Source organism: Orcinus orca, chromosome 1, assembly GCF_937001465.1.
Source record: "Orcinus orca chromosome 1, mOrcOrc1.1, whole genome shotgun sequence".
In the NCBI taxonomy this organism is placed as follows: domain Eukaryota; kingdom Metazoa; phylum Chordata; class Mammalia; order Artiodactyla; family Delphinidae; genus Orcinus; species Orcinus orca.
This window is the reverse complement of record NC_064559.1, coordinates 147,035,169-147,061,706: the sequence shown is the minus strand read 5'-3', so window position 1 is coordinate 147,061,706 and position 26,538 is coordinate 147,035,169. Positions and strand designations below refer to the sequence as shown.

General features: G+C 41.6%; 1 protein-coding gene and 1 long non-coding RNA gene across 4 annotated transcripts in view; both read right to left on the bottom strand.

Moving 5' to 3' along the window:
* SLC44A5 (solute carrier family 44 member 5) overlaps nucleotides 1–7,143 on the bottom strand; it is a 373,758-nt gene extending 366,615 nt beyond the window's left edge. For all 3 annotated transcript variants that reach the window (XM_033405973.2, XM_049707145.1, XM_033405972.2), the window contains exon 1: nucleotides 6,901–7,143. In XM_033405973.2, coding sequence (XP_033261864.1) covers nucleotides 6,901–6,934 — 34 coding nt within the window. In that variant the 5' untranslated portion in view covers nucleotides 6,935–7,143. The remainder of the gene's footprint in view (nucleotides 1–6,900) is intronic.
* Nucleotides 59–2,022, bottom strand: LOC125963801 (uncharacterized). The gene is made up of 3 exons (XR_007476212.1): nucleotides 1,986–2,022; nucleotides 638–672; nucleotides 59–164 (listed from the first exon to the last, which is right to left on the bottom strand). It is a non-coding gene; the product is annotated as an uncharacterized LOC125963801 (long non-coding RNA).
* Nucleotides 7,144–26,538: the final 19,395 nt, after the last annotated feature.

The window sequence follows — 26,538 nt, the reverse complement described above, 5'->3', positions numbered from 1 at the left end:
AGAAGGGAGTGGGGAGAGAAAGCAAAGGCAAACAAAGGAACTGTCTTTATTTTGAACCCTAATTATTTGTTAGAAAGCTGTGCCTCGTCTAGACGTAGAACAATGGGATAGATAAAGCAGCCTCTTTTGGGTTCCTTTTTCAGAAGTAGCTTCCTAGCTTCTCTCTGGAAGAATAAAAAAATGATGGGGCTAGCCCAGAATTTCTCAACCTTGGCACTATTGACAATTTGAACCAGATAATTCTTTGTTGTGTGGGCCATCCTGAACACTATAGAATGTTTAGCAGCACCCTCTAGAAACCAATAGCATCACCCCAGTAATGACAATCAAAAATGTCTTCAGACACTGCAAAATTGCCTCTGGTCAAGAACCACTAGGCCAGCCCCTACACAAAATATTTTAAACTTTTCTTTAGTCCCTTCCGAGCTTTCTAGCTGACAGAATGGACTGCTATAGTCAGCAACATGATGACTGGCAAAATTTCCTCTCGTGGGAACTTTCTCCTATTGTGGTATATTTTATTAAATATTTTGTCAGGAAATCCATTAAAGAGAATATATTTAGAGAAATAAAGACAAAAAAGAAACATCCTTATAACTAAGTGACTTAAAATCATTGTACACTAATTCCTCCTTACCTCCCCAGGAAACTGTTCTAGAAAGCAGCCAAAATCTAAAATAGTGAAAGAGAGGTTAAAGACCACCTCACAAAGCAAATGGTGACCAAAAACAAGGAACGAAAACTGCCTTTATTTTTCCCATCTTAAAAAAAATTTTTTTTTCAATGACTACGCCTGCTCGCAGCCACAGCACCATCACTTTGCTCCCTTTGGGAAAAAAAACCCTCAAAAGAGTTGACTCTGCTGTCTCTAATTCTCCTCCTCCCATTCTCTCTTTAACCTATTCCAACTGCCCTTGTCAAGGTCTTCAGCAACCTGAAGGCTTAGCTGGGTTAGAGGGTCTGTTTCTAAGGTAGACCACACACAAGGCTGGCAAGCTGAAGCTGGCTCTTAGCGGGAGGCCTCAGTTCCTTCCCACATGGGCCTCTCCACAGGAATGCTTGAGTGTTTTCCCAAAAGTAAGCAATATAAGAGAGCGCCAGATATACAAGAGCAAGGCAGAAGTCACAATGCCTTTACGTACAACATAGCCTTCCACCATACTCTACAGGTCACACAGGTCAGCCCCAGTTCAGTGTGGGAGGGGAGTATGTAAGGGTGTGAACACCAGTAGGCAAAGAACATTGAAGCCATCTTAAAGGCAGGCTACCACAGCAGTCAAATGGCTTACCATGTGAACGGCAAAATAATTTGAATCTACCTCAGAGGTGACCCAGATGCATGTTTTTCCACTTACACCACTTCAAAAAATGAGAACATTTGTTCACCTTGTCTTGCCTCCCCATCTCTAGAAAGTCCTAAAACCTCTGTACAATATCATCTTAGCATCTGTGAGCAGCTAGCCTACTTTTTGTTAGCAATGTATTTCTAATTTTAAAAGTGGATCACAAACAATAAAGTTGTGACACTTCTGAGGAAAGTATATCATCCTCTTGATTCAGCAGGAAAAAAAAGTTTATCTACCTTTCCACAGTAGACTTGATAGACGTTGAGGAAAGTGAACAGATATTAAAATGCTGAATGTAGGCAAAGGGGAGACAGTCATGGGGCTTGGTTATGCCTTTATCCACAGTACATAATTTATTCTTAGACCTCAAGAAAGTACCTAATGTCTTTGTGTCTCAGTTTCCTTATATGTAAAATGCAGATATGATCACGCTCACATGTATAGTGAAATCTGAATATAAATTGGGAACTGAGCTCTAGTTTAAATATATATCAAGATATGTCTATATATGTGTCTCTCTCTACATATATGTCTATATATATAGACATATCTTGACTTATATATAATATATATTTACAAATAATAAACTTGACCAAATTCCTTAGATATAGACTATTCATATTTCACAGCATCACTCACCTCTTCCTATAGCATTGCTCCACAAACACTATAAACATTGAGCCTTCCTTCTAACATACTATGACTCTCAGTGCTATGAAAAAACTCTGATGTCATAAACACACTGTGTTACAGTATCACTAAGGACCAGATCCATTTTTAGTCACATAATCCCTGAAGTACTACCATTCTTGCTAGCCTCAACACAGTCCCTTGGAGTACAAAGAAGGAGGGGGAGGGGACTACACAAAGTCCTGAAGCTACAAAAATTCTTAATATATTTTTTATTATTAATCGCTGGCAAAGAAGTAGACAGTTTGGAGGTGGGAGAGGCAGTGGAGGGCTTTAAAATTATTATTTACATCTCCCCTAAATATCATGGCAACTAGGCACAAATGCTTAGGGGGCAGAAAATCAGCCCACAGACCCCGTTTCGCCCCCTGCCAACATCTCCACAGCAAGATAGAAACTCAAGAGTGTAATTTGCCTGCTAACTAGATGTCAAGCAGCTACCTCCAACAAATGGCAGTTTTTATCATTAAATTTCTTCATGCGTTTTCATCTGTGAGGTTTATAATCCATAAGAACAACCTAATAATGAATGAGTAAAATCAAAGAGATCTTTTAAGAGCCTGTGTGCTTTTATTGTTATAAATGCTTCACAAGTAAAAATCAGTCAAAAGCATAAAGGTACCCTGATTTGAACTTCCTTTGTGTTTGAATTAGTGTTTCTCTTAGAACACTCTCACATCAGGCTTCCGCTTCTCTTGGCAAAACCACGAATTGGCTGATGTTGTCTTACAGGCTTTCTCACATCCCCTTTCCCAGCATCACTCCTCTTTCATGGACCCCTTTCCGTTACCTAGGAGCCCCTCATGCTGCCTTCCACATTCCGCCTACTGCACAGTAATGTTCCAGACTCTTTATACTCCTCCCTTCTACCATTACAATATGTTTTTCCTAAGATTTGCTTGCTTTGAGAGGCTTGCTGGCAGAGGGAATGGGGAGGATGACTACCCTAATAATCTTTACTAAAATGCTGAATTAGTCCTCATTCTCTTTAGAATTGTTTTCTTAAGCAGAGATTCCTAGAAATGCTATCAACATCCCAGCCCAAAATATTGCAGGCATTTTGGTGGATAATATGAGGGAATGCTTCAATATAACTAGACCTTTTAGAAAAATGAAGTCCATTAGGTAGCTTTACTTGGCCTAGGGAGTTGACGTAGGAAAGCTGCTCTCCCTGAAATCATCCTCAAGGATAGGAATGTAACCCTAAACATCTAATGAGTATCCAATTGGCTTCTCACTGAACTTAAAATAAAATCTACACTCCTGTTTAGGGTCAGAAAAAACCCTGGCCTCTCCCTACCCGTCTCTACCTCACCCACTACACTCCAGCCTAACTGGCCATCCTTCTGTATTTGAACGTGCCAAGCTGCAACCTCATTCCTGCCTTAAGGCCTGCAGTGCTATCTTCCAGTACTTGGCATGCAAATTACTCTTCATCATTTGGTTCCCAACTAAAATGTCATCTCTTCAGACAACCTAAAGTAACCTCACACTTTCTAGCATATCATCCTGTTTTATTTTATTCATGACATTAATCACTGTGAAATTTTCTTATTTACGTATTTGTTCACCTCGCCTTTCCAGCCCCCTCTTTCAATGTCCCCTTCATTGTCTATCATGTTCATCACTGCATCCCTAATATTTTGCACAGAACCTAGTACATATTCAGTGGCCAATAAATATTGCTGAATGAATGCATGAATAGATGAATCCAAGCATAACTTAACCTTTAAACTTAAGTAATTGAGTGAGAAATCCTTGTTGGACTAATACTGGAAGTCGGGGGGGCGGGGGTGTTAATAGCACTATAACCAATGTAACTAACTTGTGTTTCTATAACATTTATTGATAATGGACTACAGCATTCCTTTTCATTAAAACATTATAAATATTGGATTGATAAATATTCTATTTGCCTTTTTGAAAAGCTGTCCTTTAATGAGGTGTCACAAATGAAAGCTAGTATCCCTTGAGAAATACTGCCAACTCATCTTATTCTTCTGTCAATGTTAAGAAACTGCATTTCCCTTTGGCCAATTTCTAGCTGTTCTAGATATGTAGGATCTATTGTTAGGATTTCAGAAGCCAATGAGCAACTTGCCTGTCACGGGGTCTAACAAATGATCTCTCCCCGCATGCAATGTAGCTAAGCAGAGAAACAACTCTCATAAAAGGATAACCAACACAGCCTGGAATGTTGCTAAACCTATAGTTTATTATAGAGCAAAGTTCACCCCAGCCCACCAAAGAAAAACAAAACAAACAAACAAAAAACCCCCGAACACTTAGCAATTTTGTTTTCTACCAGGCAGTCCCAGATTAGTCGGTTGTAGCTTAGAAGCAGGCGTCTGAGAGCAGTTCAGCAAGGCTGCAGTTGGATGCTTTTGTAGAGCTCTCCTCTTAAAAGGTAAAATTGAGACAAGTTAATGGCTTCCAACTTCCTGGGCTTGCTTTTGTTATCTATAAACTATCACAGTTAATTGTGCTTTGCTAAAGGGAAACTCCAAGGATTTTTTTAAAGGTATCTTTCCGTCTAAGAAATATTAAGTAATCTGGTTAAAAAAAGAAAGAAACTCAACATTAGTCGAGAGAGAAAAAAACATAAGTCATTAAGCACCAAATAACATTACTTTTAAGTAAAACACGTAGTATGAGAAAACTTTATTTTTAAAGAACTACAATAAAATTTCTCGAGACCCCATTTCCTAGGAAAGCTTGATTATTAATTCCTCCAGAAGAACTCTTAACACTTAAATGACAAAACTCTATTAATTGCTGTTCTTCAATTATTTCACTGTCAAGTTAAGTTTAAGAAAATACACACAATCCTGTCCTGGCTTACAAATCAAAAACTTCTTAGTGTTTTTTTGGGGGGTGGTGTGGTTAGTAATGAGATATGTTTCATCAAACTGTTATACTAGTTCACGTCTCATTAATTTGGTCTCGTTTGTATCTTTTGGCACTTCTACCAAGATTAATCTCAGGTTAAGAATGTCTCAGGTAGCATGTACTGTAAAACTGTAAAATTTTTTTCCACTCTTCACGGACGATTTACAATCTGCAAGGTTTGGGGTGGGTATGTAATGTATTTCTGCCAATGGACAGCCACATCAGCAGTGCTGAAAACCAATCCTCCTGTTTCATTCATGGTGCCATATGGTTCCATAAAAAAGGAGCGAACCAAAAGTGCAGCTAATGCACCCTGTCAATCTGGATTCACACTGATTCTTTGACATTATGATAAGGAAACTGTTGGTAGATGAATATATTCTCTCATTCTTTCTTTAGTCGTCTACCACTATAAACATGTACTAATTCATTGGGAGAGAAAAAATCAGGCTTAAGGCCTCTTCTATTTTACAGGAGATGTATTATTTTTAAGGAAATAAACTGTAATAAAATTATTATACATATATTATAGTTTCTAGCAGAAAATCCCGGGTGATTCGTAGCAACATCTTCCAAAAGATTGAGGATCATGGTTTGAAACCCTTTTCAATAGGTGATCTGAGTACTCCGGGGCAATGAAAAAGCAAGCTGAAGCACCAAGATAAAGTTGTGTCCCCCTAGTGACCTCTAGAGTGGAGCTAAGCTCCCACAAGCAAGACTTCGGGAAAAAAGGAAGAAGCAAGCCAAAGCCTGGCGCGCTCTGTAAACCAAGACGATATTTTCAATAGTACACCCCCTCGGATCTCAGAGTATGGTCCTATTTTATATAACCTCAAGGCGCAATAAATCTTCGCCTCTCGGGCCATGAGGCCCATTGGGTCGAAATCCAACTTCAAACGCCGCTCATTCCTCCTCCCCACCAAGCTCAGGTCCAGTTCCCCGGCACAGCCTTTCTCACCGCGCATGGTGTCGAGCTGGCTTCCACCTCTCCGCAGTGCTGCAAACAGCCTCTCGGCCACTGCTGGCTCCCCAGCTGGAGAGCCGAAGCGCTAGGAAGCCGGCGAGCGTCGACCTCTGCGAGTCCGCGCTCCGACCGCCGGCGGCCGCTGCACCTGCTCCCCGCGCGCCGCGCTGCGCTACGCGAGTCCTGGGGACGGCCGCACCCCCCGCCCCCCCCGACGCCGCCCAGGAGGCTCCCTCCCGAGTCCAGCTCCCGACAACGCCGCGACGCCTTAAGTCACCCCAGCAACAAGCTCTTCCTCGTTCTCCCTGCCAGCGCCTCTCCCGCCCCCCGCCCCGGAACTTTCCAACTTTAGAAGCCCTGGTTCCAAAGGAGCAACAGGGGCCCTGCTCAGCATGAGTCACTGCCCGCCTCGACAGGTCGGGAAGGGGGAAATAGCCTGCGGGGACCCAGCCCGTAGCGAGTCTCCTTGACCATTGGGGAAAAGGAGAGCCAGACAGCTCCTCTCTCCTCCTGAGGATGGAGGTTGGGAAAATGGATGCAGAACTTGTCACCCTGGGATGAAAGGACGGAGGGTGGAAGGAAGGAATAGCAGAGACCATGAAAAACTAACTCTCTCTCTACACACACACACACACACACACACACACACACACACACGGCCAGATTCCGAAAAGGTTAAGACCTTAGGAGCCGAGAGTCGCCTCTCTCCCCACTGCCCTGAGGGAGTAAGGTGCAACAGATACCCAAGCTTGTGGAGTAGGAAAGCGGTGGGGTGAGAGAGTCTTCTGGTTTCCCCGGGTTACAGAAAGGGGACAAACTCCTATCGGAGTCTCCCCGGAGGCAAAGGGAGGTGCAGCAGTGTTGAGGTCTCCCCACCTCCCGGAGAAGGAAAACTCTTCCCCAGCAGGCAGCTTTTCACTTGGCCGAGCCTGAGTGTAAACAGGCCAGCCAGAGGAGCGGACCGCGGGTGGGAGGTGGGATGGGGCGAGGCGAGGATGGAGCAGAACTCACCCTTAATGCTGGGGGGCTTTCTCTTCTTGGCCATCTTCTGCCCCCTCCCCTCCCCCGGAGCCTTTCCTCCTGCTGCCGCCCAGCTCCGGGAGCCGGCGCCGTGGCTTCCAGGCGAGCTCTCGCCGCGGCTCTCAGATCAGCAAGCTCTTTGTTGCTGTGATGGCATCTGCGAGGCGGCGGCGGCGGCGGCGGCGGCCCGGCTGCGCTCTCGGCTCGGCTCGGCTCGTCTGGGGCCGGCGCCGCCGCCCCTCTGCTCTCTGCCGCGCCGCGCCGCGCTGCGAGGCTCGCGCTCGCGCTGCTGCGGCGGCAGCGGCGGCTGTGGATGCTGCTGTGCTGCCCCTGCTGCTGGAGGGGGGCAGCGCTGGGCTCCCCGAGTGCCCGCCCAGCGCTGACCTCCCTCTTTCCTGCACCCTCCCTCCCCCACTCCCTACCCCGGGTGTCCCGTCTGAGCCGCCAGCTCCAATCCAACCAGTGACGGCGCTGTCATCCGGCAGCCGCTGCTGGGGAAGGCGGCTGTGGCGGCAGCGGGGGGCTGCTGGAGGAAGTGGGGGGCCCGCAGCCATCTGCGGTCCGGGAGGAGAAAGCCAGGCAGCCCGACTCTTAACGGCGCCCGCGTTCTGCCTGCCTCCAGGCCAGGCCTCCGAAGCCCCCGCCCCCACCCCCACCCCCACCCCAGGCGGCAGGGCGCGCTGTGGGCGGCTGCGTGGGCCGGCGAAAGACACCGGTCTCCGTAAGCCAACGAGAACTCAGGCCAGCTGCAGGAGTGCCGGCGCCCGCACTCGCGACCCGGCCCCGCCGCCGTCCTCCGCTCAAAGCTGGTCTCGTGCACCGAGCCCGAATTCCAAGGGGGCGATAAGCCCCGGGACGCGCCGATGCCTCTGCCCCTCCGGAACCGAGAAGGGAAGAGGGAAACTGGTAGAGAGGAGAGAAATTAAGTTCCACAGGCAGCCCAGCGGTAGTCACCTGGAAGAATGACCTAGTTCAGGCCCTAAACCTCTTATTTATTTATTTTATTCATTTATTTGTGGCTGCAATTGGGTCTTGGTTGCTGCACGTGGGCTTTCTCTGGTTGTGGCGATTGGGGGGGGTGGGGGGGGCACTCTTGGCTGCGGTGCTCGCGCTTCTCATTGCGGTGGCTTCTCTTGTTGCCAAGCACAGGCCCTACAGTGTGAGGGCTTCAGTAGTTGTGGCTCGCGGGCTCCAGAGCGCAGGCTCAGTAAGCTGTGGCGCTGGGGCTTAGTTGCTCCGCGGCATGTGGGATCCTCCCAGACTAGGGATCGAACGCGTGTCCCCTGCACTGGCAGGCGGACTTTTAACCACTGTGCTACCAGGGAAGTCCCAGGCCCTAAACCTCTTAATAGAGAAGACTCAGGACAGGTCCCTTGGGGCTGTGGAAAAACAGGAAAGAAAGTTCAAGTCGGAGGAATTAGGAGGGGGAGGAGTGACTTCTTGGCCTCCCGTAGAAACTTTTGTTCCAGTGGCCGCGTTCTTTCTTGCTCTGATTGTGAGTTTGGAAAGTTTTCATTATCCGGGAGGAGCTGTCCTCCTCTAGCGTGCTGATCAGAGAAGGAATCTCACCAGTGTCCCGGGACAGCAAGGTCATGCAAAAGTTTGACCCGTCTGAGAATGTAAAGGTAGTAACCGGGCTTTAAAAGAAAGGCGGAAGGGGTAGTGTGGGGAGGAGGTTACCAGTATGTATGCGGGAAGGTGCCAATTGATTTTTTTTCTTTACAGGAGCTGAGGTTTCCCCAAAACCCGCTTTCTAATTCACAGCGATCTTATCAACACGTCTCCTTTCCTCCGCCTACGTTCCCAACCTAATCTGATTATCTAAACATCCAGTGATTCAATTCAGTATCATTAGCCAGAAATTGCCCCCACGTTGATGCGGTGCCCCAGTAAGAACACTGGAGTCCAAAGCCCTGGGTTTGAGTTCTAGCCCTGCATCTTCATAGCTCTGAGAACTTACACAAGTCATTTAATCCCTCTGTTCTTCTGCTTCCTGATTTGTAAAATATCATCTCAAAGATTCCTTCCAGCTCTAATAAATATCCTGAGATTTTTTAGTCACAAAATCATCACGTTATTTTTTGCACTCTTTCTAAATTTAACTTTATACAATGTATTATATTGAAGTAAGTAATCTGAAGAAAATGTGAAATACCCAAATCCTCTTACAACAAAGGTGTGCAAGTAGCAAGCTTATATTAATTAGCAAAATAGGCCCATTCTCAGTTGCATAGCTAGAAATAAGACTCAATTTCCTCTTCTGAAAATGTCTCTGATTTAATTCAAAACCTTTTCAAACTCTTAAGATGTGTAAATAGTAGGCTTGTAAACATTCTTAGTTTATTTTATGCGTTCATATTTTATCACTAAGTACTAATTATTGCCTATATTAAGATAATGTCTTACAGTTTATTCATTACTTTCACATACTTTATTTCATTTGATCCTGACCACAAACCTGTGAGTTCAGAGGGCAGGTCCTGTCTTCCACGTTTTATAGATGGGGACATGAGGTTCCTGGAGGTGCAATTATTTGTGCACAGCTTCCAGGACTTCTGTGCAGCTCTTCTAACTCAACACCAGCCTCATCCCATGACACCAGCTGCCTATGAAATGGAATATTTCTGCCTCAGGCCAGAGATAGTTTCCTTTCTTCTATTTATTCCTTCCAGGATGCCAATACTATTCTCAGCAGAGGGAACTCAAAATTTTAGTTGACAAACTATGTCTATTTTTTGTACATGGATGTGATTAACTTGTAGAACTTCAAAGTATTTTTATGTGCATTTTCTTAATTGAAGGTCACAACTATCACAGAAAACCGTCAAAAGAGATTTATTGAGCCCAACGGAACAGATGAGGAAAATGACCCAGAGACACTGCAGTCACAACTACTCAGGCCCTGGGTAGCCCACAGTGCATGCTTTTGTTTAAGGATTCAAATAGAATGCCTGTAGGGATCAGTAAGGCAAAATACATCACACAAGCAGTATAAATATGTAAGCTTTATTGAGTGAGGGGTAGGGACTTCGGGGAGTTGAGAGCACATGAGAGCTGCAGGCTGCCTTGTGGGAATGGAAACCTCAGGTTATAAGGATTCTGATTTTTTAAGAGTCAGGAATCCATATTCCCAGGTAAAATATCCTTTTTGATATTGGTTAACATAAAACAAAGCAAAACAAGGCAGGCTTAACAGAACAAAACTGCCAGTAATATACAGCTTATGGGCTGTGTATCTGTTTTCACATCCCATCAACCAACTTTTATCACCAAAGAACAGGTACTGAACCGAATCCTTGGATCTAATCTGATTCTGTTGGTGTCTACATACCCTTAGAATTAGAGGTTATCAAGGCTTTTTGTCCACTTAATCATGATTTCTAAAGATAGATTGCAGAGATTGGTGTTTCTAAATTTCTGGCTGTCCTTAGAGCCATCAATGAGAATGACCAAATCAAATAATGACCAAAAAATCAAATAATTTTTAAGTCACATGTAATTCTGCTGGGCATGAGGAAATTTATACATTTTATTTGATGATGATGAAAAAGTATTGATGATGATGATGGTGACAAGGACAAAACTGGCCTAAACTCTATTTCCCTTTATAGGAAGGTTTTGAATGAATCCTTTCAAAAATTAGTCACAGTGCTAAAATGGTAACTTTAGTTATATGTAGTATAATCATTCTTCTTAGATTATTCCAGCCCTGTCTAGACTGCTTATAGATTAAGGTAATCAGAATGGAGGTAAGGAATACATATTACTTGTGTGGAAGTATCAAGTGAGCTCAACAGGGAAAATGAACTTGTCATACAAATTATACTAAAGACCAAAGTGAAAATATAATTCATACTACAAAAGTATGGTTGTCATTAATTGTGTGTTACTGCAATTGCAGTAAAAATGTTGAAATTATAACCCTCAGAAGAGTATTTTTGGCTGAAATATTTTATACTGAATGCCTATCCATAAATTAACTACTGTAGTTTAGGGAAAATGAGAAGGGGAAACAAAAGCCCCATGGGTTTTAATCATGTTAACACCAAAGAATATCAAAAGAATCCAAACTTGCCCCATTATTGAAAAAAAAAAAAACTAGTATTTTAAAACTTTACATACTATAAAAGAATCATAATACTCACCTCAGCTAAGGTTTTAAGGGAACCTGCCATTACGTGACTAGAGCTAAAGAAAGGTAAAAAGAGAAATGATGGTGGGAACAGAGGGGGATGGTTCAACTGGTGCACTAAAAAAAATTCCTATAGTGCTTATATACTCAAAATCAACATGTGAAAAAAAAAAATCAACATGTGAAGGAGTGGGAAAACTGAGGCTGGCTTCCTACCCCATCTCACACACCATTATGGATACGTGAGACCTTAAATAACACTTCTTCCCTTTCTCTCTGATCATTATAATAGATATATGATATTCACTATATATACAATAGATATATAGATATTCATTAAATAAAATTTCACCTGAATTTAGATGGAGAGTCCTGGAGTGAGAGTTTATAGAATCTTTGTCCCTTTACCTCATTCTAATTCTTCCATTGATGACCCTGACCTTAAGAAATGTGATTTCAGTTATGTATGTTTGAATTGCACAGAAAGACATGAAATTCAGAGATCATTTTGGCAGTTAAATGTAAATTCTAGGTTTCTCAGACAAAACCTTCTCAAAAAGATCCCTTAACACTTTACTACTTTCAGACCAAACCTGTCCGACAGAGATACCCGCCTTACCCATGATACTGCTGTCACAACTAGCAATTGAAGATATCATGCTATATCTATGCAGAAGAAAATTTAATTTTGCTAAGTTCAATTTCCCAATTGTCACCTAACCTCTAGAACTATGTCCTTCTGAAAGGGAGTTAATTAACAGGGAGCTTTATTGTACCCACAATGAAGTGTATACTTAAGAGAGTTCAACCCCACAGAAAGCCACAAGAAACAAAAGAAGGCATTTGGGAAGGCTAAGAAATCCTAAAGCTAGGTCTCTGCCCAAATTACCCAGAAGTTCCTCTGGGGGAAATGGCACAGACCTGGCCTGAGTAAAGCAGTCCATGGACGGCAGGATAGTCAGACATGACATAGAGATAGTCTGCTATGTATGATCCACACTCAAACTCTCAAGATTTTATGCAATATATATAAACAACTAAAATTGTTTTCTTTGATACTCTTTGATACTCCAGTTGGCCTGTTCAAGGACAGAATGTTCAGTTTGACCTCTGCTAGCTTCCAAGTAATCACTTTACCCCCAAAATATTCTCAAGTTGTCTGCAGTAACCCCCTCCATTATAATTCTGTTTATAACATTTTTCCTTTACTGAGTCTACCAGTCTACCAACGGATTCCTCCATATGCAAGTGAACAGTTTGCATGCAAAATAAATGGCATACAAAATAAATAAATGTTTTAGAGAGATTTTTGATAATGAACCAAATTGTATTTTCCATTCTTTTCTATTTCTGTTTATTCTCTCTGACATTTGTATATGTATTGAGTAATATTATGTGCCAGTCATGTTCTAGGTGATTGGGTATACAATGGAGAAATAAAACAACATGGTCCATGCATTCATGGTATTTACAGAGGAGACAGAATTAACCCGTAAATTCCTCATGGAAACAGCACATCCAAAGATGCCAGTAGGAAATTCTGGATTACAGCAGTGGTTCCCAAATTCCAAACTGATAGGCATCTCATCAATTATTGATTAAAAAAAATTGCTCGCCCACCTCCAACTATATTTATTGGGTTATATTTACATTGTGTGTACTATTGTAATAATACATATATACATTATAAAATATACACAAAATTTTGAAAGTTTTAAAGGGTCAGATTTTTGAAAATGGCCCATCTTGATCACCTCCAGACACTACTGCATTAGAGGAACTAAAGGAAGATCAATTTAAGCCAGGGAAAATATGATCTATTTTACCTTTTAAAATAACACTCTCATTCCTGTGTGGGTAATTGGAATAAGTCTAATAAGTTAATTATATGGCTATTGGGTTGGATGAGAGTTAAATTTTCACACCAACACTCAGACATGTTCTGGAACTCCTTATAGGGCCTAGAAGCAGTGCACTCTATAGCAATGCACACAATTGTCACCCAGATCTTGGTTTCTAAATACCATTGTCCACAAGACAGAGACAGAGATCTTTGGAGAAACAACTCCAGGTCTATAGCAGACAAAGTACTAGGTGAACCTGGAACATCTTGATGTGCCAGAACGCAAGGAAGTGCTCAGAGACCAGTGAGGTCATGACAAAAGGACAAATGAGCCAGCTTGAAGTGGTTGCCTACTGCTTAAATACATGAAAATTTGAGCTTCAAAATATATATATAAGGATGATAATGGATTATAATACATTGAATAAAATAGAATAAAATTTAGGAATCCGTAGTGATATCCAAAAGAGAGAGAATTTTAGCTTTTTTTTTTTTTCAGAAGAATTGAGCTAGTGAGTGTAGAAGAAATGATAGAATTAGAAAATCACCATTTGGCAAACTTCCCATATAATAACTAAGGATCATCAATGGACGCCAAAGCCTTTGGATAAAGTTTGTTGGGAACATGATATTCTTATATATTATCCTGTATATTAGTTATTGATTGAAAAGGGGAAAATGTATCTTTATAATGGAGAGTTTGTGTGGTCACCACATTAATCAACGAAATAATCAAACTTAGCATCACATAGTTGAACTATGTGTCATGTGCCTCCTGATGGGACTCAATAAGAAGTACACAACATCACCTATGTAGTTTTCTTGTAAAAAATGTTTAATCTAAATCTAATCATAAGGAAACAAGTCAGATAAAACCAAACTGTGCAATTCTATAAGACATTGTCCTAGACTTTTTTTTTTTTAATATAAAAGTCAATGTCATGAAAAGACAAGGGGACTAAAGAGGCATAAATACCAAATGCAACTGGATCCTGGATCAGGGTGGGGAAAGTGAATCACCTATAATAGACATTTTGGACAAGTAAAAAGTTAAATATGGACTGTATATTAGATATTACTGAATTAATGTGATTTGCTTATGTGTGTTGGTAGTATTGTTGTTATATAGGAGAACGTCCTTATTCTTAGGAGATGCATACTGAAGTATTAAGTTGAAAATACAAAAATGACTAAGTATTAGGAATTTCATAAGGTTAAACCCAATATTTAGATATGAATGCCATGATGTCTGCAACTTGCTTTCAAATGCTTAGGCAAAAAAATGAATACATAATAGATAAGTATGTAGGTACGTAGGTAGATCAATCAATTAAGACAAAATGTTAAAAATTGATAAATGTTGGTGAAAGAATAGGAATGTTCATTGTAAAAATCTTTCAACCTCTTTGCTGGTTTGAGATTTTTCAAAATACAAAATAGAAAAAGGGAGGGAAGTGAAAAACTCAGGTTTTCCCAATTAATGGTAAAACAGTTTAAGATAAACCCAGTCTCTTGGGAGATTAATGCTCAATTGTTCAAGGTTTTTCTCCTCTTATTCTTTCTCTTCCCCTCTCATCTTTCAAGATCTGGGCACAGAAGTTTATATAATATCTCAGCAATAGCACAGTGGGGGTATCATCTGGTCTACACATTGTCCTTCTTTCCTGGCACCCACATAATGTGTGGTTGACGCATAACTTGCCTCACCTGAGCACTGGGCATTGGTCCATGTGTTTACTGTGATCACTGCTAAAACTGGTTTTTTGTCTGATCTCTTGGCACGGGCAATGCAGGATGATGGCTCTCAAGAAGCTCAGCCATCTCCTTCTGCTGACCAGGCTACCTACACTGATTTTCACTGATGCTGCAAATCCTCTGAACTTTAGCAATATCCTCCATCTGGATCTTGACTTGGAGTTGCCCACTCACAGCTACCACTATTATGTTCCTTTGAACAGAGACCTCTACTGAGATATCCTCCGCTGTGACTTCCTGGCAAGTATCAATATATTAATGCTTATCTCTAAATTACCCTTTCATCTCCTCAGAGTTCCTCAGGAACTTCTATATCTCTTCTACCATATGCACCAGCTACTATTCTGCCTAAAACACCATGAGACAATTTTTGTGCTTCTGTGGTCACCCCCTGTTAGCACAGGGTTTTTCTCAGAGGCTTTCAACCTCTTGGCCAGTGAAGTTCCCAAATTTCTCCCAAACTATCAAGCCACAGAGTTGTGCTGTGAGTAAATGACACTGTCTCATCTCTTGCTCACTTCTCTCTCACACACACCCCTTAACTCTTTCCCCAGCACTTCCTACTTTTCATACAATGGGACTTCTCTTGGATCATATCCTCCATCTTTTCTCCATTGTGTTCCTTTTTTAATAGAGGATTAACTTTATTTTCAAATAACTAAAATTTCCCCTTGGTTTATAAAGAGACACTTTTGAAACTTTTTTTTTTAAGTTTTTTTTTTTTTTTTTTTGTCTGCGTCGGGTGTTAGTTGCGGCACGCGGGATCTCTCATTGCAGCGGGTGGGCTCTTCATTGTGGTGCACGGGCTTCTCTCTAGCTGTGGCATGCAGATTTTCTCTCTCTAGTTGTGGCGCGCAGGCTCCAGGGCGCGTGCGTTCTGTAGTTTGCAGCACGTGGGCTCTAGTTGAGGCAGGCAAGCTCAGTAGTTGTGGCATGCAGGATCAGCTGCCCCGTGGCATGTGGGATCTTAGTTCCCTGACCAGGGATGGAACCCGCATCTCCTGCAGTGTAAGGCAGATTCTTTACCACTGGACACCAGGGAAGTCCCCACTTTTGAAATTTAGATGCCTCCTTTCCTTTTCAAAAAGCCTGAATTTCAAGACAATCGTCTTACAAGGGACTCAAGAAAGTTCACTGTGAGATTCCAAACTGAGCGAAGATCCTTTTCTCTAGGTCAATTATGCCTTCCCAGAAGCAATGATTGCCACTGATTCAATGTGCAAGGAGCCACAGGGAAAATGGTTTATGAGGAATTAAATATTCACCGGTTTCCTAAGCCAAAAACATTATACTCATTAGGGTTGTCAAAGCATATTAGATCAGGAAATCTGAGTTCTAGTCACAACTTGTCTACTGATACTTTATGACTTTGGACTACTCCGATGATAAAAATAATAATAATAATAATAATAATAATAGCAGCAGCAACTGCTGAGCTCCTGTTATGATGGCCAGTGAAGCTTTTATTTATTTATTTTCTGTACTCCTGTCCCAGCTTCCCAATTACTATACTGAATCCTCATCATTCACCTCTAGTCTCTGGCCCCAAGCTTTTTATGTGAGAAAATACAAACTCTTATAGTTTAAACTGCTGTTGTGCTTTCTGGCATTTGCAGTTTCTTAACTGATACAAGTTGGTGTGGGTGCAGGTAAGTTTGTAGATAGTGGTGGCAGAAAGTTGAGAAAGTTTCTGTCTAACGGCTTCTATTTTTCTCTTTGAAGTAAGAGATAAAGTTATCTGCTTAGTTTGAAGGAGTAAATTGTGGGGAAGAACATCTGAGAAGAATAGAATAATTTGACATACGCATTGTGGAGAATAAGAGAAAGAGATAACAAAGAAAACACTGAAAGAATCCTGAGCATTGTTACAGCAAGGTGGTGTTGAAGACAATGGATTTATAGGAGAATCAAGCTGGTAATTACTTTATTTTACTCAGTCAGTGCATAGGACCGGTTAGTGGATGCTTTGTAGGAAGGATTTGAGAGAAGGATAACAAGTTGAAGAGAAAGTAATGTATTATGGAATCTAGCCAGAATAGGGATGGATAGGATGAAGGGAGGAGGCCGATCATCTCACTCTCCTGCTAAAATCCTTGCAATGGGCTTCCACTGCTTATAGAAAAACATCCCAAATCCTCAACATGCCTACATGGGAATGATCTGACCCATGACCATTTCCAGCCTCCTCTGGTGTCGCTCTTCCCTTTGCTCTCTACACTGAAGCCCTGCACAAAGTGGGCCAGAAGAAAGTAATCCAAGTGTATACTTTTCAGTGAATTTTATCCCCTTCCCATGTGCATCCCCCCTGCCTGGCTTTATAGTCAAATCTTTTTGGCTTCTGTAAGCTTATTTTTCATTAACCAGGCCCCTTTTCTCTGTTACTAGCAACAGAGCTAATTTTTCTTCTTTTCTTTTCTTCTTCTTGAAGCTTAATTGGTCTCTCTGCCTCCATTCTCTCATCTCTCTAATTCATCTGCACATTCACAAATGCCTTGGTTATCTTCCTCTTACACAGAGCAAAGCGTATTATTCTTCTACTCCAAAAGCTTATATAGTAAAGTACAAGCTCCCTAGGTCATGCAAAATTCTCTAGTATCTGGCCTCAGAGATAGGGGACTAGAATAGGGAGACCCTGAAGACACTTATGAAGAAGAAAGGACATTAGTATATAACAGACATTTAATAAATGCTTTTTAATTGAAGGATTGTTAATAACCCACCTAACTTCCTTTTCATTTGACAGATTCTAACAGGTTTTCCCATTTGCACAGAAAAGGAAAGTTTTCCTTTATTCTTTAGAATATCATTCATTTATTTAATTTTTCTTGAGTGTCTACTATGTTGAATAAGAGTGGTGAGAGTGAGCAACCTTGTCTTGTTCCTGATCTTAGAGGAAAAGCTTTCAGCCTTTGACCATTGAGTATGATATTAACTGTGGGTTTGTCATATATGGCCTTTATTATGTTGAGGTATGTTCCTTCTATACCAAATCTGTTGAGGGTTTTTATCATGAAACTATGTTGTACTTTGTCAAGTGGTTTTTTAATCTCCTCCATCTATTTAGGATATTATATGATTTTTACCTTTCATTTTATTAATGTGATTCACTGATTTTGCACATGTTGAACCATCTCTGCAGCCCAGGGATAAAACCCACTTGATCGTGTTGCATGATGTTTTTAATGTGTTGCTGAATTTGGATTGCTACTATTTCATCAGGGATATTGGTCTATAGTTTTCTTTTCTTGTAGTGTCCTTATCTGGCTTTGGTATCAGGGTAATTCTGGCATCATAAAATGAGTTTGGGAGTGTTTCCTCCTATTCAGTATTTTGGAAGAGTTTGAGAAGAGTTGGTATTAAGCCTTGTTTATGTGTTTGGTAGAATTCACCAGTGAAGCCATCTGGTCCTGGGTATTCTGTATTGGGAGGGTTTTGATTATTGATTCAATCTCCTTACTACTAATTGTTCTGTTCAGATTTTCTGTTTCTTCATGATTCAGTCTTAGTAGGTTGTAGGTTTCTAGGAATTTATTCATTTATTCTAGGTTATCTGATTTGTTGGCTTATAATTTTATAGTAGTCTCTTACGATCCTGTGTACCTGTGTGGTATCAGTTGTAATGTCTCCTCTTTCATTTCTGATTTTGATTCTTCACTTTTTTTCTTAGTTTAGCCAATGATTTGTCAATTTTCTTTATCTTTTCAAAAAAAAAAACAACAGCTCTTACTCTTCTTGATCTTTTCTATTTTTTTATCATCTTTATTTCATTTATTTCCACTCTGATCTTTGTTGTTTCCTTCCTTCTGTTAACTTTAGGTTTAGATCGGTTTTTTTCTAGTTCCTTGAGGTATAAAACTATGTTATTTGAGATATATTTTGTTAATGTACTCAATTATTACTATGAACTTCTTTCTCACAACTACTTTTGCAGTGTCTCATAGGTTTTGATGTGTTGTTTCCATTTTTATATATCAAGATTTTTTATTTCCCTTTTGATTCTTTTTTGACCCACTGGTTTTTTTGGGAGTGTGTGTAGTTTCTGCCTGATTGTAGATTTTCCAGCTTTCCTCTTGTTTTTAGTTTCATACCAATTGTGGTTGGAAAAGATACTTGATATGACTTCAATCTTCTTAAATTTGATGAGACTTATTTTGTGGCCTTTCATATGATCTACCCTGAGAATATTCTATGTGCACTTGAGAAGAATGTGTATTCTGCTGCTGTTCAATAGAATGTCCAGTATATGTCTGTTAGGTCCATTTGTTAAGGTATGGTTCAAGTCCAATGTTTCATTGTTTATTTTCTTACTGGATGATCTATCCATATTGATAGATCAACCCCTATTATTGTTGTATTGTTATCTATTTCTCCCTTCAGAAGTGTTAGTATTTGCTTAATATATCTAGCAATATGTGTGCACAAATGTAAGATGTGTATGTATATATTTTATTGGGGTATAGTTGCTTTAAAATGTGTTAATTTCTGCTGTACAACGAAGTGGATCAGTGATATGTATACATAGATCCCCTCCCCCTTGGACTTGCCTCCCACCCACCCCATCCCACCCATCTAGGTCACCACAGAGCACTGAACTGAGCTCCCTGTGCTGTACAGCAAGTTCCCACTAGCTATCTGTTTTACACATGGTAGTGCATATATGTCAATCCCAATCTCCCAATTCATCCCACCCCCCTTACCCCCCTCCATGTCCACACATCTGTTCTCTACGTCTGCATCTCTATTCCTGCCCTGCAAATAGGTTACATGTGTATATATTTGTGATTGTTACATCTTCTTGATGAATTGACCCCTTTATCATTATACAATGATCTTCTTTGTCTCTTATTACCATTTTTGGCTTAAAGTCTATTTTGTCTGATATAAGTATAGCTACTCTCACCTTTTTTTGGTTTCCACTTACCTGGAGTATCTTTTTGTATCCCTCTACTTCGAGCCCATGTCTGTCCTTAAAGCTTAAGTGAGTCTCTTGTAGGCAGCATATATTCGGGTCTTGGGGGGTTTTTAGCATCCAGCCACTCTGTGCTTTTTTTAATATATATATATATATTTATTTATTTATTTATTTAGCTGCACCAGGTCTTCATTGCAGCACATGGGACCTTTGTTGCAGCATGCAGAATCTTTGCTTGTGGCATGCAAACTCTTAGTTGCAACGTGTGGGATCCAGCTCCCTGACCAGGGATCGAACCTGGGCCCCCTGCATCAGCAGCATGGAGTCTTAGCCACTGGACCACCAGGGACGTCCCTGCTCTGTGCTTTTTGATTGGTGAGTTCAATCCATTTACTTTTAGAGTAATTATTGATATTTAAGGACTCACTCATGCTGTCTTATTAATTGCTTTCTCACTATTTTGTTTCTTGGTTTTTGTTTTTTTTCAAAGGATGTTCCAGCCATCCAACCACTAAAGCCACCCGTATGTCCCTACAGTGAGCCCTGAGGGAACTCAGGATAGAGAGAAATGGACTGAGAATTATGTTTTACAGGGCAGACTTGCTAAAGGCTCAAGCCCAGGATACAGCCTCTCAGATAGCGCTGACAAACTGCTCCTAAGAGGTAAGGGAGGAGCCAGGATATATAGGAGTTTTTGCAACAAAAACTAGGCAGTAGGAACATCAAAAGATTACTGTCAGTTAAAGAAAACCAGACATTTCAAGTTAAGGAATTTAGGGCTTTTTTATGTATGGGAAGATGCAAGAGTCTGAACGCACTGAAATCATTCCTTTGATATGCACCTCAGCTATCTGGGGCCCGTATCCTGTATTTTCTCATCCTGAGTCTCCCTCTGGGTACACTGTTGGGGGTGGCTGCAGCCCATTTGTCTCCATCCTGAGTCACCTCAGGCCTTACCTTCTGGGTGGCTGCAGTGGCTGGATGGCCACAACATCCCCTGTTTACGGATAAAGCAGCAACATTTTTCATTCACAACCCCACGAACATAGTGTTGTACCAGGGAGGTGAGATGCTAAGGACAAAGCATTTGTTGCCAGTGCTGTCCAGGTCTTTGCTCAAAACCTGTTAACCCCCAGCTTTAGCTGGAGTGAACATAAATCTTTAAGTTAAAGGGTCCAGAGATAAGAAAGGAAGTTGCAAACAAACAGAAAAACAGATGGAACTGTTGCAGGAAAGAGCGGGGTGTGAGAGGATGTTCATATCCCAGGTCTCAGGCGAGTCCCTGGGAAGGCCACCGAGTGTGGGTTCTTGCCTTCACGCAGGAAAGAATTCAAGAGCGAGCCACAGTAAAGTGAAAGCGGGTTTATTCAGAGAGATACACATTCCATAGACAGAATGAGGTCCATCTCAGAAAATGAGAGCAGCCCTGGGAGAAACACACTCCACAGATAGAGTGTGGGCCATCTCAGAAGGCGAGAGGCCACTTTCTGACTATTTTGTATTTCTTCTTTTTTTTTTTTTTCTCCCTATCTTTGTGATTTGGTGACTTTCCATAGCGGTATGTCTAATTCTCCTCTCTCTATCTTGTATGAATTCTCTGTAGGTTTTTCCCTTTTGTTTATCATGAGGCTTATCCAAAACATCCTATAGATAAAACAACCCATTTTAACCTGATAGCAACTTAACTTTGATTGCATAGAGAAACTCCACTCTTTTACTTCCCCTCTTTTATGATTTTGATGTCACAATTTACCTCTTTTTATATTGTGTATTTGTTAAGTTACAGTGGCTATAGTTATTTTTAATACTTGTGTTTAACATTTATACTACAGTTAAATGGTTAACACACCCTCATATTACAGAATTAGTCTTCTAAATCTGACTCTATACTTATCCACCAGTATGCTATGTATTTTTGTATGTTTTCATGTTACTAATTAAAATCTTTTCATTTCTGCTTGAAGAACTCCTTTCAGCATTTCTTGCAAGGCAGGTCTAATGATGATAAATTCTCTCAGCATTTTTTTGTCTGGAAAAGTTATTTTTCTCTTTCATGTCGGAAGGATATCTTTGCTGGATAAAGTATTCTTGGCTGTCAGTTTTTTTCTTTTAAAACTTTGAATATATCACTCCACTTTCTCCTGGCCTATAGGGTTTCTGCTGAGAAATTCACTGATAGCCTAATGGGTGTTCCTTTGGAGGTTACAATAATTTTTTCTCTTGCTGCTTTTAGGATTCTACTTGTCTTTGATTTTTGACAGTTTCTTTATAATGTGTCCTGGAGAAAGTCTTTTTGCATTGAGATAATGGAGTAATCTATTCGCTTTGTGAACTTGTATGTCTAAGTCTCTCCCCAGGCTTGGGAAATTCTCAGCTATTTTTTTCTTTAAATAGACTTTCTGCCCCTTTCTCCCCTCTTCTCCAACTGGAACTTCAATTATTCTAATATTTGTACATTTAGTGATGTCCCATAGATTACGCAGGCTTTCTTCTCTCTTTTTCATTCTGAGAACCATACAACACTATTTAGAACTAAAAAATTAGAAAGCATAGAAACAGCTCTATTGAATGTAATTTCAAACTCCAAACCCATTCTAATTTAAATTCCTTCTATCCTCTAACCTATGTGGAGTAGGGGGCCAAAATTAGCTTATCTTCTTTCCTGGCTCCCTCTCCCCAATTTGCTAGTCGCTGTTTCTAATATCTGGAGGGCAGGAGGGTAGGTATTAGGCAAGTGGCGTACAGTTTTTGTGGCAGGTACAGATGTAATCCACCGGCAGGGCCCTCTAGGTGGCAGTAGTCAATTGCTGATTCTATGGAGTATCTCTGTGGGTTCCTCATGAATACCATGGTTGGCTGGTCTGTCTTTTTTCTGTCTGGCTCCTGGATTTCTGGGATCCACCCTCTGTATCTGCTCCTCAGGCAGCACGCCTGGTTAAGATTATTTCCACAGGGTCCTTATCAAGCCTCAAAAACATGCACCTTTACCCTGGCATGGGAGGAAGGACAGCCCAGTCTCAAAGTAGTCACTTGTGTGTTCAGCCACCAGATGGGGCAGTTCCAGCCACAGCATCTCACTTTTAGAATAGTCCTCGGTAAGACCCTCATGTTCCTAGAGACAGGCATAAAGCTCTCCAAGTAGCCCCCAGGAGAAACCTCTCCTTGACTTGAGAAGAGGAGGTACTATCATATTCTGTACCTTTTTTTTTTTTTTGCGGTACACGGGCCTCTCACTGTCGTGGCCTCTCCCGTTGCAGAGCACAGGCTCCGGGCGCGCAGGCCCAGCGGCCATGGCTCACGGGTCCAGCCGCTCCACGGCATGTGGGATCCTCCCGGACCGGGGCACAAACCCGTGTCCCCTGTATCGGCAGGAGGACTCCCACCACTGCGCCACCAGGGAAACCCCTATTCTGTTCCTTTTAATAGTAGTAGTAGCAGCAGCAGCAGCAGCAGCAATCATACTGGGCAGTTTGTCAGGTCCAAGTTCAAGGACAGGTGAAAAGACAGCTTGACCTCTATTCAAGGTTTCTTTCTTTTTTGTTATTAAAGGTTTCTTTTACTTCTGTCTACTCCCAAAGCAGTAAATACACTGCCATTGATGAAAATAAAATAAGAAGAGGTCAGTGGAAACAGCTCCCCATGCTTTAAGTACATTCCATAGAAGCCCATCCAAAGTTCATTGGAAGTGGCAGCCTACCAATTTTCCAGGTCAGAGAAGGATATGGACTTCATACCAGCTACATTAACACCCAGAAACAAGTTAGAACACTAACAGAAGGCAATAACTCTGCTGTGCAGGCAGCCATATTCTCCAGGCTCTGAAATTCTTGCTGTACCAGTGCTGGGCAAACTCCTCTTCTCTGAGCAAGCTCTGCAGTGCCTAGAAGTTTCCATTTGTGTCTATTTAGGGGATTTCTACCTTAGAGGAACACATTCTTTTCCTTCCCCTTCAGAAGAGAGTAGTAAGGTGAGTGAAATGCAAAGTACCCTGTCACCTCCTCTCCAAAGAAATCTCTTTCTCTTCAGCTGTTACCGAGTCCAAGCTCTCTCTGCTTGTCGCACAACAGGCCAATAAATCAGGAGACGAGGTGTTGAGGCAAGGAATAGTGCCTTTATTGGGGAAGCCAGGCATCCAAGAAGATGGCAGACTAGCATCCTAGAGTACCATCTTATAGGGGTCTGGATGCTAGTTTCTTTTATAGGACAGAGACGGGGAGGAGGTGAGGAAGTAAAGTACAAAAGCCATAAGTCTTGCAAAACATCTCCTGGTTTGGCCAGCCTCAGGGAGGGGATGTGTTAATTTCTTCTGTCTTGCAGCCATTCACAGGTGGGCAGGGTCAGAATGTTTCCCTGTGAGCTGAACAAAGGCACTTTAGTATAACATTTAGGCAGAGGGGCAGGGTTCCCCAAGGGAGGCCATTATGTATGCCAATAGCTATAGACAACATTGTTCTAGTGATTATAGTGATAAAAAGCAACAGAGAGCAAAGTTTAAAGTAAAAGTAACAGATCCAACATGGAGTCAGATTTTGTTCTTCCCTGTTATACAACCTCAGCTTTGTACGTAGGCTGGAGGTGAGTAAACAGCTAAAACTGGCAGAACTAGTTTAGGACCATACACTTAGAATGTTCTACATGAATCGTCTGGTACCTATCTTTAAAATGAGAGGTACATATCATTTTGTTGTCAGCTTTGGGGGCCTTCAATAGAGCAACTTGTTATTTGTCTACCACAGCCTATTATTTGTCTACATTATCCTGACTTACATTATTACTGATGGTATATTCGTGATTTCCTTCAGGCAGAGACTGTATCACCCATTCTTACCTTCTCTGCAGTGCCTAGGAATGGCGTCTCACTCACTGAAGACAGCTCATAAATGCTTGAGAGATTGAATTTAATTTTAAGGAATTAAAAAATTTCTCCCGTCCTCCTTTCTACCTATGCACATACTAATCACCTTTCAGTACAGGAACAAGACTACTTTTTCCATGAAGTAGTTCCGTTCCATTTCAGTCCCATTAATTTCTCCTTGTCTCTGAACTCCTCTAAAACTTTGTTAATATGATGTTTGATATCACCATTCAAATTTTTGTTTATCTTACTTCTTCAGTGAGACCCTGAGCTCCTCAAGGATATGGATCATCTGACATTTCTTTAGAGAAGGTCTTAACTAACATTTAACAAATATTCAAATAAATACCATGTTAAATCAGATAAATATCATCTTCCCTACATATATTTGAGAAGTGACCACTCCTTCTTTTGCTTGTGTTTTACATTGCACTGATCTAATGAAATTCAGACAAGTATCATCAGAGAATGTTAGAGCAAGAGGGACTTCAGAGAGACCCAGTTCTGCACAGTGTACCCTGTTGTAATGTAACAGTACATTACAGAAGCTGCCTCCCTTCACCCTCTGCTGACCATTCTAGTAACTGCACCTTCTTGAATCTCATTTCAGACTGACCATCATTTCTCTAAGTTCCTGAAATTGTCTAAAGCCAGGTTTTAATTCTACTATATATAATACCACTTGTTTATACTCCAGAAAAATTGAAATTCTATTATTCATAGGGAATATTCATTTAGTCACTTTGGTTCTGGAGCCAGATTGCCTGTGTTCATAAGTCAGTTCTTCCACTACATTGCTTGGATTTAACATCCTAACATCTCTGGTCCCAGTTTCCTGATCTAAAAAAATAGAAGAGAACATCCCTGGTGGCACAGTGATTAAGAATCCACCTGCCAGTGCAGGGGACATGGGTTTGAGCCCTGGTCCAGGAAGATCCCACGTCATGGAGCAACTAAGCCAGTGCGCCACAACTAATGAGGCTGAGCTCTAGAGCCCATGAGCCAAAACTACTGAAGTCCTCGTGCCTAAAGCCCATTCTCTGCAACAAGAGAAGCCACCGCAATGAGAAGCCTGTGCACCGCAACAAAGAGTAGCCCCCGCTCACCGCAACTAGAGAAAGCCCACACGCAGCAATGAAGACTCAATACAGCCAAAAATTAAATAAGTAAATAAATAAATGAGAAGAAGAATAATAATGACCTTGCAAGATTGTTGTGAGGCTAAGTGAATTAATGCCAACAAAATACTTAGAACAATACCTGGGAAAAAACAAGTTCTCATTATTCTTATTGTTTTGTAGTGGCGGTAGTTGTGTTTAATAACTTTCATGCCAAAGACAAAAGTTTCTTATTTGTTTATTCTAGTACACTAAGTTCCTAAAAATGACACACACACTTCTCTATCTTTAAAGCCCTAGCACTGTGCTTGGCACATAGTAATCACTCAGCAAATGTTTGTTAAATGCAATGTATAAATAATATGAATATTAAGAATACAGGTTTTGTGTGGCAGGAGGTAGATGAGCCCCCCCCTCAGAGTAAGCAATTGGAGATTCGTTCCCTGTGGACCGATATTCCAAGACAAGAATAGCAGGACAATTGAGAGAGGAGGCTGAGTCCTGGCCAGATAGAAGATAAGAGACCACATATTAGTCATTCTCAAAGTCAAGGAGACCTTCCCGACTAACAGCTCCTTGGAGGTCAAAAAGAGAGGGGACGGGCTTCCCTGGTGGTGCAGTGGTTGAGAATCCACCTGCCAATGCAGGGGACACGGGTTCGAGCCGTGGTCTGGGAAGATCCCACATGCCGCAGAGCAACTGGGCCCGTGAGCCACAATTACTGAGCCTGCGCGTTTGGAGCCTGTGCTCTGCAAGAAGAGAGGCTGCGATAGTGAGAGGCCCGCGCACCGTGATGAAGAATGGCCCCCGCTTGCCACAACTAGAGAAAGCCCTCGCACGGAAACGAAGACCCAATACAGCCATAAATAAATAAATAAATAAATAAATAAAAAGAGTAGGCGTGAAATAGGAGCCTGTGGGGGGGGGGAATGTCACTTCAGGACCATTGGGAGATTTAAAAAAAAAAAAAAAAGGGAGGGGGCGCCACCCCATAGTAAGTGATGCCAACTACCC